The sequence below is a fragment of the Strix aluco genome, chromosome 1, assembly GCF_031877795.1.
Source record: "Strix aluco isolate bStrAlu1 chromosome 1, bStrAlu1.hap1, whole genome shotgun sequence".
Classification (NCBI taxonomy): Eukaryota; Metazoa; Chordata; class Aves; order Strigiformes; family Strigidae; genus Strix; species Strix aluco.
In genome coordinates, this window is record NC_133931.1 from 141,511,778 (window position 1) to 141,524,424 (window position 12,647).

Below are 12,647 nucleotides of genomic sequence, written 5' to 3' on the forward strand. Positions count from 1 at the left end.
CAGTGTAATAAACCATATGTACTCCCTCAAGCATTTCCAAAAGTTTCAAGATAGAATTAGACACTCCTAACAGGAATTGGTTGTTTAATTTTAATTGTGAAGTTATTCACTGAGCAGTCCCTTAAAACCAATGACTCTTCTTTTGTTAAACACAGCTGATTATCAAATCAATTCTCCAGTTGTCACCATTTCAAATTAACACCAAAATCTTTGTCTCTGCCTTTCTCAAAGTGTATATAGCTGCTATTTTATCATCCAAATTTTGAAGTACTGGTGCTTACCAGAGACAAATAAAATTCTCAGTGAAACACAGCTTATTCAGGAAAAATAATTATAAATAAAGGGGAAAAAAAGCACATTCAGGAGCAACATAAAGAGTACAGTGGAAGCAGCTGGCCTCCAGTGCTTATTTCTTTTGCATTAAAGTACTCTGCAGCTTAACAGCAAATATTTCTGATTACTTGTCTGTATTTGCATTATATTATATAAGAGGAAAAAATGGCAGGGAAGATTGTCTCCAGATTGAACAGGTATGTTTCTTCATCTTCTAGCATCACCTCTTCCTCAAATTATTTATTATACAATTTCTGGTCTTTTTACATTCCCCAAGAAATGATGAAGTGAAAAAAAAGATAACTTGACTGGCAGCCACCTGATTATTTTACAATTCTCGGAAGGACTGCAGGTTAGCTACAAAAACATCCTTTCATGCCCTAAAGAGCCCATGATTATCATGCCCATGATAATCACTGTAAATCTCCCCCCAAAGGTAAGTACACACAATTGAAGTATAACACTACTGCTACAAGCTACCTGATGTGTCTTCAGTTTTTCATTTTCTGATTCGTATTTGTGTAGATCTGTTGGCGTGCAAGAGGAGCAATCCCTGCCAATGGTAGGGACACAGCCCTGCAATGGGCCTCACCCAAAGCCACTCAAGCCGGCAGAGGAAGAGGGAAAAGATCCCTACTAACTTTATGTGAGGCCTTCAGTCTTAAAAAGGAAAAATCAGTTTGCAGCATGTTCACAGATGTTTGTTTTCAACCCTTTCTTCCTAGAAAATACACCACTCAGGCTTTATGCCATTAAAACACTCTATGCCTTAGCCTCGATGTACTTGATAACCTCAGAACTAGAGCAAATTTCATGTCACAGAAGTATCAAAAATCATGTTTTACTTGAAGTTTAATGGTGATTCCAGTTACCTCCATAAGATCAATATAACCTAGAATTTGTTAAAAATGTTGCATTTACATTTTATCACAATTTAAATTCAAACCCAAAAAGCAAAGGAAACCAGACTTGGATCTGGAGAATAATCCAAAAACCTGCTCTGCTCAAGATTACAAGCTGGGGAAAAAAAAAGTGCCGATTGGAACTGTTAGTCAAAAAAGACTCTATCTGATAGAAAACCCTTCCTGAGATAGAAGAGCCTTCCTCACCACACCAATTTGCAAAGCAAATAACCGACATCCTTGGAACATATACTCTTCCACATCACTGTGAAATGTGAAACATATTTTCAATAAATAACAAAAATTACGGCTGTAGAAGCACTGGGCAGAGGATGAACTTCAGATAAATATAGCCATAAATGTAGGAAGTTGCTTCCCATGAACAATTATTAGTACTACTGCTGAGGTAAATACACGTAACTGTTCATTTATTTTGCAAGGCCACACGTTCACGCACATTACTGGCAACTAAGCATGGGTCTGTCCTTTGATTTCCAGACACTCAACAGAGCATCCCATATACCTAGCTGCCACATCGCTCTCAGTGTAAAAAGCTTTGGGTTAAGATCTACCACCTCTTCAAAACAGCCAGTCTTACCTCTGAATGTTAAATTACACACTGAGCAAATGCTAAAAGAGTTACATGACAGTAACCACTTAAACAATGTCCATGCTCTTCTGAAGAGCTCTGCTTTAAGCAAACAAAATCTTTCATACAGACTTAAGTTTGCTAGGCCTTCTAGAAATGCTGGTGTGTAGCCCCTCATCCTCATCTTTAGCAACATAAAAGGGTTGCACATTTTTATGCTTGTTTTACACAACATACTGTGGGCTCCAATATAGAAGCTGTCATCTATGTCATACTGCACTTTATCCAACATGCTGGTGGAAGTTTGGGCAACACATGAGAGGGAGCAAAGCACACATTTTAGCAATACCAAATGCCATTTTCTGCATGTGCTCACAGCCAGCTTGTAATTCAACACCTTTTACTATCAAAGTGAGGACACAGCACAACTGTTATTAGCATTTCTGAGAAAATATTGAAAGGGCCAACTTTAAGCAAGCTGCATGCATCCAGCCAATGGATTATTAAACCACTCGAGCTCTTTGCTGTGGAATCTGGCACCCTGACTGCCTAATACTAAATAAGAATTGAAGTCACTGAAGGTAGCAGATGTCAAAGTTACCACCAGACACAGAATTTCAGAAGCTTCTTTCCCCCTCCATATGACCTGAACTTTCCAGATGGGTGGTATTTTATATGTAAGATTTTGGTCTGTCTTCTGCAACTTTTCTTTTACTGAAGTTTTAGTTTTCTTGCTAATCTTATCACTTAAGAAAGCAGCTGCATCTGTTCCCACAGCAAGTACTGTCCTGTTGCAGGACCCATCCTAATATTTGGGAATCGGTCAACTTTGATGAGAAGCATCACAGCTCCCAGTTCTGACAGCAATACTACACACCTCACTGGAAGCTAGCCATCACCAGGACTTCTTACAAAGCTATGATGAAATGTTCATCCGACAGATCATCTTAAGTTCGTATAATTACTGTATAAGCAGATGGTCTTTTTTTTTTAATTTTCCCTTCAAATTCTTCTAGCAGTTTCAGTACAATGCAATTAACAAACTCTACTTCCACTAAGGCAATACTGCCTTCAGTATTTATCTTTTTTATCTCTTCTTATCCACTCTTACAGCTCTTTGGGCCCACCACTGTATGTTCAGACACTCACTTCACTCACATCCATTTCCTCAATGCTCGATGAGTCTCAAAGAAACAGGACTGCTCACATCAGCCATACAGCTACACAAGTGCATGCAGCATGTCAGTACACATCACGAACCAAGTGAACAAAGAGTGGCTCATACAATCAACCTCATCTGCACACATGATTAAAAATAGTCTTTGACTATAAATACAAAGCAAAAATTAAAATAAATTGGTGTTGTCAAAATCTGATTAAGAGATTCAGTTTAAATATTGGCTCTTCAGTATCAGAGTAAACTTTGTAATAGCAACTAGCTTTAAGGAGCTACTTGATCCCTCACTCTAAAGGATGCAGTTCAGCTGTGGGTAGTCTGAGGAAGAATCAAAGTCCCCCAAAAGAAACAGAAACCAAAGTGTGTGACCATTTGGACTTCTATGAACAGCTGAAGATGCCCCAGAAGATTACTTATATCAAGTTAAGACTTAAATGTAATTTCAGAAACACTCTGTGGAATGAGAGGTGACATTTCTAACATCACAGCTGAAGACACTACCAGGAGTGCAGAAACGCAATAAAATTTGCCATGTTGCCACAGCTCAATACTCAATAGTTCATGGTTGGGGTTTTTTTGGTCGGTTGTGTTTTGTCCTTCTCTTGACAGTAGTCTGGGGAATTGACTGGATTGAGTCCACTCCATTCTACAGTGTGAATCTGGCAAATAGAAGTAAATTAGGCCTTTTGCTCTCAGACTAGAGACATCAGAAAAGTCAACCAAACTACCTGCAAGGGATCGAGGCAAGCAAAGCCAAGAGGCAGGGAGATGGCCTAGCAGGACAGACTAAAACCTCCCCCTTCTTGGCACACATGCAGAGAGGGTAACAACAGCACTTCATGTTGCTTGGACAGCATGACTGTAGAAGCAGCTCACAGAGCATTTACTTATCAGCAATTTTAAACCAATGTCTATTTTCAGCTGTGACCCACAGAAATCATGAATACACTATTTGATAATATTGCTACAGACTTAAAGAGTTCCTCCTGCAGAATGTGGTCTCACAGAATCATTCAGGTTGGAAAAGACCCTTGGGATCATCGAGTCCAACCATCAGCCCTACTCTACAAAGTTCTCCCCTACACCATATCCCCCAACATCTCATCTAAACGACCCTTTAACACATCCAGGGATGGTGACTCCACCACCTCCCTGGGCAGCCTATTCCACTGTCTGACCACTCTTTCTGAGAAAATTTTTTTCCTAATATCCAGTCTAAACCTCCCCTGTTGGAGTTTAAAGCCATTCCCTCTTGTTCTATCGCTAGTTACCTGTGAGAAGAGACCAGCGCCAACCTCTCTACAATGTCCTTTCAGGTAGTTGTAGAGAGTGATGAGGTCTCCCCTTAGCCTTCTCCAAACTAAAGTCCCAGCTCCTTCAATCGCTCCTCTTAGGATTTATTCTCCAGGCCCTTCACCAGTTTCGTTGCCCTCCTCTGCACTCGCTCCAGCACCTCGATATCTCTCTCATATTGAGGTGCCCAAAACTGGATACAATACTCAAGGTGTGGCCTCACCAGTGCAGAGTACAGGGGGACTATCACCTCCCTACTCCTGCTGGTCACACTATTTCTAATACAAGCCAGGATGCTGTTGGCTTTCTTGGCAGAGGACACCAGTAGGGTCTTACGGAAAACCTCAGAGCAGTGGTCCTGAGTTAGCCTAATTCTTTGCAAGCCTTCAACACATAAATGTAAAACCCAGAAAGCAACTGATATGCTGATGGGCACATAGCACCACCTCAGAGCGGAATATTTCATCCAATGGGCACAACTGTCCCAGGTTATCTGCACTGATACTTCTTCTAGTAACTGGTAATTTATCAGGTGGCCACTAAGATGTGGGAGAAAAAAACCAAACCACTGTACACTGAATTATTTCATTATCATATAATTATTCATGAGTGTCATGAATAAGGAAAGCAACTACAGAATCCCTCAGAAATCAAATATATTCTGTCCCCAGAATGCCACAAGTGTTTCCTTATACTAAGTTGAGCTCTATTTGCAAGGTTGGCCAACAAAGATTCTTGATAAGTATTTGTTCCCACTTTTTCAGAGACACAGTACAGCTCTGAAAAATGACCAACCAGCACTCCACCGATAATGTGATTATTAACCCATCCCGTGAAATGTGGCAGAGCAGCAGCACCACAGCAGCCAGACCATCAAGAGCCCATGCCATACACGCCTCCCCACACAGAGCTGTCTGCAGCATCAAGTTTGTTATCTGCACTGTAACACCGTCTGCCCAGCAATTGCCCACCTCAGTTTAAACTAATAATGGAATATAACTCAATCAAGTTTTCTTTAGTCCTGCAGCACACAGAGAATGTCCAAAGCAACGTATTTTTTATATGACATGTTACTCTTTGCTTTGTGTGCCAAAAACTACAGTCAACTTTTAAAGCAACAAATTTCAGTGCACATTTCTAGACCTGTACGACAGCAAAAATTGGACACTGTTTGCATTAAACTTACTGAGAAAGTAATTCCAACACAAGCTCCTATTCAGATGTTTACTCCTTTATTTCCCAGCTGCCTTCAGAAAGGTTAATCACCTTTGGTTGAGCGCTTATCTGGTGAGTTTTCACAGATTCTCATCCTTCAGGCTGCGCCAGGAGCTCCTCACATGCACCAAACTGTAAAGCTGAGCCTCCACGTGAGATCTGGGATCCATACTCGGTGTCACAGGTGCAGCTCCCTACTGATTTTTCCAGTGTTTGATATAGATGAGTAACACAACATACCCACATCTTGTATTCACAAGCAGATCAAGTTTAACCTGCGGTCACGCTGAGGTGAAACATTAAAGATGAAGCACGAGCAACCTTACATCATTCTCCACCAGTCTGTACTCAATCAGCTGCATGTGTGACATTGTACGTGCAAAGTTTCAGTTGTGTCCTGCAAGTCTTGGCAAATGACACGCTCTATCAAATGTATGTGGGTGTTCAATCTGTAATACTTTAACTCTGAGATAAGAAAAAAAGTAATGAATACCGGCTACAGAATTAAATATACAATTATTAAGAAATTACAGTATTTCAGCATAAAGTTCTCCTCTCTGCGTAAAAGTCTCAGAACCGTTGATTGGGGATTAAACAGCAACGCACAGATCACATGGGCTGGACTGTATCTTTTCTGACACTCTGTGGGCTGTGGCACCTCCAGGCTGATAATCCACTTGAGGGACACACAAGATGACTTATGAACTTTCATTTTGGGAACCTGTTTCCCCATAGCTTTTCTGGTGTAACGTGATGCATAGTGTAGGAAAAGCAAAGAATGAGAGATTCAAAAAAAAAAGAAACCCAACAATATCACGACTGTATGCTCGCACCACATCGAGTCATAAATTACAGAGTTTTGTGGTATGTGGTTTTGTTACCTCATACTAGGCATCGTGATAATTATGAGAACCACACCTTTCATCTCGCTGACCTATAACATTACATTAATGTAACGTTACACTCGCAATTCAAGCTTCAGTGATTATTTTCAGGTATTCAGGCCTGCCTATTAAAACTTAATAAACTGAAATGCACCCTAGCTTCATCGCTTTGCGGGAGCACGGTGTTTCCTCATACTTCTCGTGAAATACAGGAGTCTCCAGTCCAGGGGTACTTAAAACTTCTGTATTTTCCCCCTGGTTTTAAAGCTCGGCCTGCCTCAAAGAATTAGTTCCATCTTGGGCAGTTTCAGCGCTGTATTTTACTAGCAAAAAGAGAAAGCCGAGACGTTTCAGAGGGGAAGCAGCCCAGAAGCCGGGGCAGCACACCTGCCGAGGCCGGAGAGCGAAGGTGCGGGGCGGCAGCCGCCCCACGCCCGGCTGGGGACGAGATGCTCCGCTCGGAGCCGGGACGGGCGGGCCGGGACGCCTCAGGCCCGGCCGGGCGCGGGCAGGCCGGTCCCGCCAGAGGCGGGGGGAGAGGGAAAAGTTGGCGCCCGCGGCCGGGCGGGAGCCGCGCCGCCCCCTCCTCCCCTGGGCACCGCCCGCGCTGCCGAGGGGCGGCCCCGGCGGCCCCTGCGCACGCTCCCGCCCATGAGGCGCCCTCGCCGGGAAGGCACTGACGAGTCATCGCCCCGCAGGCCCGGCGGGGTCCCCGCCCCCGCGGCCCTGGCGGGACGGGCGGCCGGGGGGAGCGGGGGGGCGGCCAGGCAGCGGCGCGGGGGGGGATGGAGGAGGGGGTCCTACAGGTGATGAGCCGGCGCGGCGCTGCCCGGCCCGCCCCGCCGCGGCCTGGCCTGGGCTGGGCTCCGCGGCTAACGGCGGCGGGTCCCAGCGCGGCCGCCTTCGTCTCCCGCCCCGCCGGCCCCGGGGGCTGCACCGGCGGCGCGGGCCGCCGGCTCCGCCGTTTGCCGCCGCCGGGCCCTCCCTCCACGCCCACCGCGCCGCCGGCCCCGGCCTCCCTCACGCCGTCCCTCCGCCGAAAGGCGCCTCCAGCGCTGCGGCGGCCGGTGCGGCCGGAGCGTGACCCGTCCTCCCCACCACACCTAGCAACAGTGCTGACAGGACGCAGTGGCGGCGGCGGCGGGAGGAGGAGGAGGAGGAGGAAGCGGAATGGCTGCCGCGGCGGCGGCGGCTCGCTCCCTCCCTCCCCGGAGCCCTGACAGCCAGAGCCGGGGCGGAAGCAGCAGGCGGCGTGCTGTGCCCGTCCTCCTCCCTCCTCCTCCTCCTCCTCCTCCTCCGGGCTTCGGCGCTCCCTCCTGCCAATGCAAACTAACTCCCCCTCGCCAGGGCCGGCGGGCTGCACGCCTCCCCCGCACCCACCCATGCCGCTGCCGCGCCGCGCCGCACGCCGCCTCCCCCAGGAGCCCTCCACGTCGCCCGCAGGACCGCTCCGGCCACTCCTCGCCCGCCGACCTGCCTCCCCCAGCGGCCGCCACCGCGCCCCAGCTCCCGCTGCACCTTATGCCCCCCCCCCTCCACCCACCCACCCGCGCCACCACCGCACACGCGGCCCCCACGCCCCCCCCCCCCCCCGGTGCCCGCCGGCGCGGGGCGCCCCCGCCGCCCGCCCTGCCCTAACCTACCCTGCCCCGGCCGCGGCCCCTGCCCCGGCGGGCACTCACCGATGTGGTTGTCCTCGATGTGCTCGATGAGCTCCGCCAGGGTTGGGAAGTGGAGCCCGCAGCCCCCGAACCTGCAGGCGTTGGAGAAGAAGGAGGCGGCGGCGATGCCTGTCATGGTGTTACATCGAGATCCCCCGGCGGTGCCTGCTCTGCCAGGGCCGGCGGCGGCAGGGCGGGGAGAGGCGGGGGCAGGGGGGAACGGGACGGAGAGAGAGAGATGGGGAGCGAGAGAGAGAGGGGGTGGGGGCGGGGAGGAGGAGGAGGTGGCGGCCGCAGCGGCGGCGGCGGCGGCAGCGTCGGGAGCGGCGGAGGGGAGGGCCGGGCTGGGTGGGGGGAGATGAGGCAGCCGCAGCTGGGAGGAGGGACCAGCAGCGCGGCTCTGTAACAGCTGTGCTGCCCCGGCGGCGGCCGCCCGGCGGCAGCGGGAGGAGCAGGGCACCGGGGCCGCCCTCCGCGCCCGCCGCCGCCGCCGGGGGACACCCGCGCCTGCTGGCCGCGGGGGCGGCGGAAGCGGCCGTCCGGCACCGAGCGGCGGTGGGGAGGGGAGGAGAGGAGGGCGCGCCCCGCCGCTAACTTTCCCCCTCAGCCTTTCGCAGGCGGCGGCGGGGCTGGGCTGGGCCGGGGGCTGCCGTAGCGGCCGGCGGGGCGGGGGAGCTGCTCCTGGGGTAGGTGCTGGGGCCGGGAAGGCGGTGCCCGCCCCGGGCCGGGTGGGTGGCTCTCCCGGCCGCCGGGAGCTGGCTTCTGACGCCGCCGTCACCTCCACCGTACCGGGGGGAAGCGACCAGCCCTCGCCGAGGTCGCTAAACGGAGGGGTGGCTCGCTTCTTCCCCGAGGGGAGCCGAGGCCGCCAGGCGCAGCCCTCACCTGCCCGGCGAGGAGGCGGAGGCCCGGGGCACCTGCGCGCCCTTTGGCCGGCCAGGCCTCGGGGGCAGCGGGGTCCCCCCGCCGCTGGCTGGGCTCCGGTTACCCGCAACCCCCCGCCCCGAGCAGCCGGTTACAGGCCTCGGGCCGGATCCTTCCCGCCTTCGCCCGGCGGCCGCCGACATGCCCGCTTAGGCGGGGCAGGGGTGTGAGGCTGCGGCCCTGAGGGGAAAGTTTGCAGAAGTCGCACACGCACACCACTCTCCCAAATCCGATTTTGACTTTTTGTCTCCAGAAAGGTATTCAGCAGAGAGGCTGACTGATTAATTGATTTTAATGAAGGTCTCCCTAGGCTCAAATTCGCAGACAGCTTTATTTAAAATTAAAAGGGGGAAAAAAAAAAAAGTGAGAGATTGATTGTCAGGAAGGCTCTCCCCCCCCCCCCCCCCCTTCTATAATCATCTCTTTTTTTTTTTTCATATTTATACGGATCTACAATATTAATGATTTTGAGCAAGAGTGTGACTAAAAAACACCTCAAAATCTGCATAAGGCTCTCATAATTGTACAGACGTAAGTGACTCCACTGATTTTGCTGCTGGGTAACAGTCCCAGGCTGTTCTCATCTCTAAAATTGAGTGTGTGAGTAAGAATAAGAAGAGCCCTTGCTGTCTTATTAACTGTATTGCAAGTGAGGATGTTCCTAGCATTGCTGCGGGAGCCAAAGAATAGCAAAGCCTAAAAATGCGGTAGAATGCTTAGTGAATGCAAAGATGAGTATTTGTCCGTTTGCGTGAAGCATGAAAAATCTTGGAGCTAGTTCCTGGTGTCCTGTATATCAGAGAACTTGGTGGTGAGAAAACAAGTTTTATCTTGCAGGTTATTTTAGCCATTTTTTTTTTTACACATTCACTTTAATATTTTTCTTGATGTATGAATCCACTCCATTTAGTTTATATTGAAGAAAACAGAGCAAGCGCAAACCCTGTTTTCCAGAAAAATAGCATGTGAAGAAGCCTTCCTTTGCTTCAACACATAGAGCTAGAGTTTGCAAATAGAGTTTGCATAGCCATGAGATGCTGAACCACAGAACTATAACAATACTGTTGATTTTACATTTTGAAGAAAAATGGTAACACAGACACGTGGTAGTCCACAGAATGTTTCCAGGGTTGACTGCGGTCAACCTGTAGTCTAGAGGGTTGGGGAACTGGTGCTGTTAGACATTTCATGAAAACGTGTAATTCCTTTGAATAATACAGAAGGTTTTGGTATCAGATATCTGTCATTTGATCCACCTGTTTCAAGCATAGCTACTTCACAGGTTACTATTCTTCTAATTTCTCCACTGCCTTTCTGATGTTATCGAAGGAACTTGCTTGGAGTTGACTCAGTGAAAGAGGAGTTGTTCCTGCTTAAGACCACCACCCTGGAAACTCATGCCACACAAGCTGCTGTCGTGAACAATGCCACAGATTCAGGTATGTGCAAGTGCCCCTGTGATCAAGACCTAAACCAATAAATAGCGAGTGGGGAAGAGGAGTAAAATGGTAAAATAAGCATCTTCTCTAAGAAGTTGCAGTTTTGGAGGCTAATCTGTACAGTCAAACACATGGGCCTTTTTAAACCCATAGTGGTTTTGGTAAGCATGAATCCTCAGCACCGTTAACAATACCAGGACTGTAGATTTTACATTTTTCTTTGCATATGAGTAGGCACGGTCTCAGTGTCGATCACTGGCATAATTAAAATAGAAAACTTCTAAGGAAATCAAGATTAATCAGAATGAGTATTAAATACAAGCATTTTTTGTGGCTGATCTGTCAAGGTCAACAGATGTGTGATTTAGTTTATTTGTTATGAAATAAAACTGTGATGGGCATTGGGTTGATATCAATAACTTTCAATAGCTATTAACAAAGAACACTGGTCACCTATAAAGAAATCAAAGTAGTTTTGTAGCTGTCAAGTAATAAAGATTCGTGGTTAACCACCTGCTAGTAATAGACAATGTAATGATTGCTTTCTGATGTGTGAACTTGTTCAGTTAGCTGCAGGTCTCTTTTCATTCATTACTTGCTAAATTCTCTGGATTTTTGAGACCCTTTGAGCTAGGGAGAGCACTTAACTCTTGCATCAGTCAAGAAGGGCTGGAAAGTCAGGAGCTATTTAGTATCCTGTAAGGTTACGATTCAGATCCGTATCTTTTGATGAAATTACTCCTATTCTGTAGGGTCTGATTTTGTAGATATTCAGCTTTGATGGCTTCACTAGAAGTTAGGATAGTTAAACTGCTTCATAGTTTTTTCCCTGTGATTTAAGCACTTGGAACAGTCTTTTTTTCCTCCATAGAGTCAGGAGGGTTTTCTTCCCAGCATAGTTAAGGACTTTCTGACCCTGGTTTTGTTGTCAGGGCAAGGGACCAGGCTCATGACATGAACAAACCCAGTGAAGAATGCCCCAAACTTAACTCTTCTCATCCCTGATTCACTGTCGTTGTTGTGTTACTATCTGTGTATTACAGACAAAATACATTATGCCCTGATAATAAGTGGTGTTTGTAGAAAGAACAAACACTCTTCCCCATACACTTGTCCTTTTCTCAAGTATCTGGGAGACAGAGTAATTTTATCAAACTTGTCAGTAGTTTGCCCCATGCAATATATTTTAAAGTTCTTTATTCTAAATGATCATTCTCTTATTCAAGCTTTACTAGGATAGAGAACTAGGGTACCCATACGACCAACAGGCACACTGAGAGAAAGTGCTCAGAAGTTGCTCCTGTCATTTTGTTCTGTGGTAGAAACAAATGGATATTAGACCCCAGTGATTTGTCAAGCCAGGGCTAATTGCTGAGTAGATCCATTTCAGAGGTGATAATAGCTATCTTAAAGAATACTTCAAATAAATGGAGCTGAGAAAAAGCTCAAATGGCTGGTAGGCCCTGTTTTATTTGTTTTTGAAGAAGTAATTTTGAAGGCCACTTAGACCCTTAGTTTAACAATCATTTCAGCTTAGGCAGACTCTTAGGCACAACTGAGAGCAGGACTGCCTGTGAGAAGGAGGATATGCTGCCATTCAAAGCTCCCTACAAGGCTGAGGCCTGATTAACTGAGTAGATTTCTAGATCGTCTGATTATCTGATTATAAATGCATATGTTAGGACTGCATCTTTTCTTCACTAGCTTCATATCTTTGTGCCTTACTTTAAGTCCATTTTGATAAAGTAAGAAACATGTTTAGAGTAATTTTAATTCATTTCTTCCTTAAACTGATGGTTTATGGTCTTGGATCCCTTATCTCCTTGTATGGTCTGGCTCTTAGACCTTTTTCAATGACTTTTGACTGCTGGTCTTTCTAATAACCAATTTCTACTAATAACTTAGTAGTTATATTGTGGTAATTAACTGCTGTAACTGCTGGGCCTTACCTGAGGGTAGATTGCTACCAGCCACTGATGGTGTTCTGGATTCTCAAAAGCTGATTATTCTGTCCTGATGCTCTCTGGAAGGCTGGAGGTCTGAATTTCAAAAACTTGGTAGATGCTGCCCTTGCTGCTTTGAGGGTGGTAAGACTTTTATTGAAGATACCACCCCCCTGTCAAAGTCAATACTTGCTTCAGAGTCTTATTTAAAGCATAGTTTAAGTACTTGCTTTCAGCTGCATTTATAATAGTGGAGTGTTACTGTCTCAGTTGTTATCACTCTTACA

General features: G+C 47.5%; 1 protein-coding gene across 1 annotated transcript in view; it reads right to left on the minus strand.

Moving 5' to 3' along the window:
* JAZF1 (JAZF zinc finger 1) overlaps window positions 1-8,414 on the minus strand; it is a 201,307-nt gene extending 192,893 nt beyond the window's left edge. Inside the window, exon 1 of the mRNA XM_074838077.1 lies at window positions 8,076-8,414. Coding sequence (XP_074694178.1) covers window positions 8,076-8,190 — 115 coding nt within the window. The 5' untranslated portion in view covers window positions 8,191-8,414. The remainder of the gene's footprint in view (window positions 1-8,075) is intronic.
* Window positions 8,415-12,647: the final 4,233 nt, after the last annotated feature.